Source organism: Triticum urartu, chromosome 5A (genome assembly GCF_056163025.1).
Source record: "Triticum urartu cultivar PI428250 chromosome 5A, HENAU_Tu73, whole genome shotgun sequence".
NCBI classification, from domain to species: domain Eukaryota; kingdom Viridiplantae; phylum Streptophyta; class Magnoliopsida; order Poales; family Poaceae; genus Triticum; species Triticum urartu.
This window is the reverse complement of record NC_141877.1, coordinates 376,815,485-376,820,020: the sequence shown is the minus strand read 5'-3', so window position 1 is coordinate 376,820,020 and position 4,536 is coordinate 376,815,485. Positions and strand designations below refer to the sequence as shown.

Sequence of the window (4,536 nt, the reverse complement as noted above, 5' to 3'; positions counted from 1 at the left end):
AAACCATACTTGAGTTTTAACTATAGAAGAGAAATCATCTATTTCGTTGCAGTTTTGTTCGACTTATCCTTTGGTTTCAACTAACATCAGAGTGTATCATTGAGTGTATTATTTTCCTGTTGAGTAGCTTTATCTGTCGTATCTAGCTCAAGTAGCAGTTTCCCAGTGAAGAAAAAATTTCAGTACCAGAGATGAATGGTTGATTAGTTTTAGCTTCAAGCCATTTTAGTATATTTCTTTGTACCTGTGTCTTGTGGCTAAAGCTAGTTTACTTTTAGGTTCATCCGTGATGGCCCATAGCTATGAGATCTGAGGGATGCGGACTGTTCGAGCAATGCAGCCTATTTCATCTTTGGTGAACCTCGTTTGAGGCTTAGTGTAATTGATGTACTAGTGCACTGCTTGGCATAAAATTATAGCAGTGCACATAGATATGCAATGAATGCTTCTAGTACCTTACACATGTATATTTCACATGAATGTGTACTGCTTGGCTTAAAGTTGCAGCAACCATGTTTTCTGAATAACTATAGTTGCTTTGAAAAGCTGCAATTTATTGGCGATGTTACCTTATTATTTGCTCTCTTTAATTGTTTTTGCAGGTCCATGACATCTAGCTGAACCACTACTGGATGTGGCGTCGACAAAGCACTACACCTGGCTTGCTTGCCGGCGCGCGCGTGCATGCTTCGATGCACGGCGCTTCGTTGAGCTGGCCGGACCGCGGAAATCTTCGGAGCCGGAGCCGAAGGAGGCGACGAAATGCTGCTGCTACGGCTGCGTCCTCGGAGGCAGCAGCTGCCCCTTGCCGACCTCACCAACCTCCGACGTCCGCCATGAGCTCCGCGCAAGACCCCTTCTACATCGTCCGGGAGGAGATCCAGGGCTGGGTAATCCCCCCATCCCCGTCCGCCCTCCCTCCCTCCCCTGTGGCCCTTTCTCTTCCTCTAGTTGCGAATTTTGGTATGTTGTCGCTGTTTATTTAGCTACGCCGTGGCGGACTATCAGCTGAAAATTGTTTCTTTATTTTCTACTCCAGTACTGTATGGAGTAGTATATAAGGACGTCTTACTGTAGTATGGCTGAGGCAGTGACCAGCTTGGTAGTTAGTACTAGCTGAGACAATTTATGATGCTGGCTAGGAGCAAAAAATTTATAAGCTTAGTTGTTGTATTGGTTCTATTGTTGTATGGGGATATATGCATAGATATGTAACATGTGGGTTCCAAGCATGCTTCCAAGAAAAAGTAAAATTTTATATACAAATTAAACATTGTACATCTGCCGTTCTTGTGGAATGCAAGTTATTTTAGGTAGTAAGAGTGTGCAGGGCAGGTTATCAAGTGCACAACTGCTAGTTTGTTTACTAGCTCTGTCCTATTGGGATATGTATATGTATGTGTGGATTTTAAGCATGGTTCCTATATATGTGATAAGTGCATACCATTGCAACTCCTCTTTGTCTCGTATTATAAGGCCGTTTGATTGAATGCTTGAAAAGATGAGTAGCTAAAGTGAATGTGCTTATAAGTCTCATGTAGTTTCAAAAACACATGCATTTATCTGCCATGCTCTGTTTTTCCTGAGGATAAAACTCCTCTGTAATTCTTAAAACTCTCCCATAGTATCACAAACATATTGCATTGTCAGCCTGCATGTATCATCTGTATTCTTCTATTGGTCCTGAGGATAAAGCTCCTATGCATTGCTTAAAAGAATGGGAGTTTGTGAGGGATGTTCTATAGAGCTCTGCAACAGCTATTCTTTGTCTGATAATCTATGTCCTCTTATCGTTGAGAAAGTCGAGTAGTTACAGTACGTGTGCTGCTACGTCGCTTGTAGTTTTAGGAACACCTAGATTTTTCTGTCCTGTTCTGTTCCTGAAGATAAAACTCATATGTATATGTTGCTTAACTGTACCGTAGCTTCAGAAACATATTGCATCATCAAACTGCATGTATTTGTGTTCTTCTTCTGATCCTAAGGATAAAGATCATCTTTATTTCGCAGATCGGTAAGCTGCAGACTACGTTCTATCGCTGGGAGCAAGTTTCTTCAAACAACGGAGAATATGTTCATCTGACAATATCATCGCTGGGAGCAAGTTTCTTCAAACCTGATTACTTTGTCATCAGGCTGGCTGATTGCATCCAACTCAAAAAGTTCCACATTTCTAACTTGAGGGTTCCACTTGCACATGATGGCCCCACAACTCCTTATGGCAAGCAGTTTCCTGCAGCTGACAACAAGGTAAGCAAGCATCATGTTCAGTTCCTGGAGCGTATAAATGTGCTACTTTTCATCTCTCAAATGAGCCACGCACTTGGCAGTTGCTTTGTTCATCCAAAAATGTGATGTACCATTTTACTTTGAGTGAAAATGGAGTGGTGCCTTCCTGCACAACATACTTTGACTGAATGTTGAATATTGTGTGCACTTGTGTATTAGATGTTGGTTGATGAATGCCTGGGTGTATCACTGCTTGTTCCATGCCCTCTTGGTAGTGGGTTCTCAGTAGGACTATAGAGCTGATAGTTTTCTACTATGCATCCCCATTTATGAGTTATGTAGAATAAGAATTACAATTTACTGCAATTCACATGTTTTGAATTCTTCAATCTTTAATTGTTCAATGATGATAGCTATCTTGCACCGTACTATAAAATCATGGATCGGCAACTAGCTGATTGTCAATCCGTTCTTGCTAGATGTGTTGTTGTTTTTCTTCTTCAAAGATAAGAAACATGTCATCTTATCATGATGTACTAGTTCCTGAAGTGTAATATAAGATGGTGGCATTAGATGCGTGTTCTGACTTGTGACTGCTTACTAGATGGATACATGCAGCTAGCTAATATGAGAATGTTATATGCATGGTTTCCTATTAAATCTAAAGTTCTGCAGCAATATTTCATTGTTATGAGAATTTTATATTCATGAATTCACACTATTATGTTTCTAACTTTCCATAATTTATTATTTGCAGATGCTGGCCTTCATTCTTCAATAGTTGGGTGCATAGGAGCTTTATGAAGAAGAATCCCGAAGGAAAACCACACCCAGCAATGCGTTTTAGCTCACTGCAGCTAGTTATGTGTTGTATATTTTGTTGTATTCTATAGCTGAATACCAGATCTGTACTATGTATCATTGTAATGTACTTTGCTTGGTTGTTGTATGAAATATTATGCCTTATTGGCTCTTTGAATCAAATTATCTAATTGCACAAATATAGAACTGACGTGTGGTACCCAAACAACAGTTCTGGTAATTGGTTCCCATTTGACTATTGGGACCTACTTTAAAATGGAAAAGAAACAAAAGAAAACTAACAAGTGGGCTCGAAAAAGGCCGAGGCCCAAAAAATGTGGACTATAAAACATTGTGGCCCAAAAAATAAAAGTCTGTTGGGCTTGGCCCATTTATTTTATCCAAATTGAAAGAGAAAAAGCAACAAATGGGCTGAATTAGCCCATATAAAACACTGAATTGGACCGAGCTGAATCTTATCAACGACCTTTTCAATTGGTCGCAATTTTAGCACATCAGATTGCCACGTCGGATCCGACGTGGCCTGGGTAAAGAGCCAGCGACCAAAACAGAAGGTCATAGAATCAATGACCTTTTGTTTTGGTCGTGCAATTCCATGACCTTCTCACAGAGAAGGTCATTAATTTCAGTTTTCGACCGCCAGCTTTTGACCATCTGTTTTTGGTCAAAAAAGGTCGCAAATGAAAAACAATGACCTTTCAGTGACCAATAGTGATGGTCGCAAGTTGACATATTTCTTGTAGTGCTCCACTGCCTCAGCTGTCTCTTGTGCATCAGCCGTCTCCTCCGCCTTAGCGGGCTCCGGTGCGTCAGCCGTCTCTGCCGCCATAGCAACGGCGGAAGAGAGCCGCCGCTGCTCCGGCGGGTAGTAGTACAACAACGAAGAAATTCTGAGCTGGTCCAAGCCTCAAGGCTCCTGCCAAGTTACCATATGAGAGGACTGGCGAGGAAAACAAGGACATTGTGTCTGCCGAAGTGAAGGCCCGTTTTAAATGGAAACCTCCACGTTTGAAGGAAACCATAGATCCGGTAAAAGAGAATCCCTCTCTGGATGCCCTTAGGCGACCACCACCGCCTCCGCCGATATCACACTATGACTGCTGTATTAAAAAGACATTTGATGAAGCACAATGGTCGGAAAGTACTAAGAGTGCTGCAATACGAAGTGGGAAATAAATCCCCAGCTCGGCTAACAGGAGAAGCAATCGTGCCCCCCGCTCAATGTGTTTACCGATGTCGCTAATCATCCGGGGCTAGCACCCGGTACAACTCTTGGTGGTTACGTGAGCGATGATGTATAGTTTGAAGTGGCCGAGGTAGTAGAGCTCTTTAAATACGAGTATGAGAAGCCTCTCATCAAACCTGATTAGCTCCCGCAACTACCAACGATGATGCGAAGATTACATAACTGGTACTTGGAAACCTGCAGCAAGGATGGGACCCATAGTATTTTGCTGGGAATTAAACATGAACACGACTTCATTG

At 41.9% G+C, this 4,536-nt stretch overlaps 1 protein-coding gene across 1 annotated transcript; it reads left to right on the top strand.

Annotated features, from left to right (window-relative positions):
• The first annotated feature begins 461 nt into the window (after window positions 1-461).
• LOC147971451 (uncharacterized) lies at window positions 462-3,010 on the top strand. The gene is made up of 3 exons (XM_087522780.1): window positions 462-890; window positions 2,011-2,250; window positions 2,987-3,010. Exons 1-3 carry the CDS (start codon window positions 633-635, stop codon window positions 3,008-3,010), a joined length of 522 nt encoding a protein of 173 aa, XP_087378906.1. The 5' UTR covers window positions 462-632.
• Window positions 3,011-4,536: the final 1,526 nt, after the last annotated feature.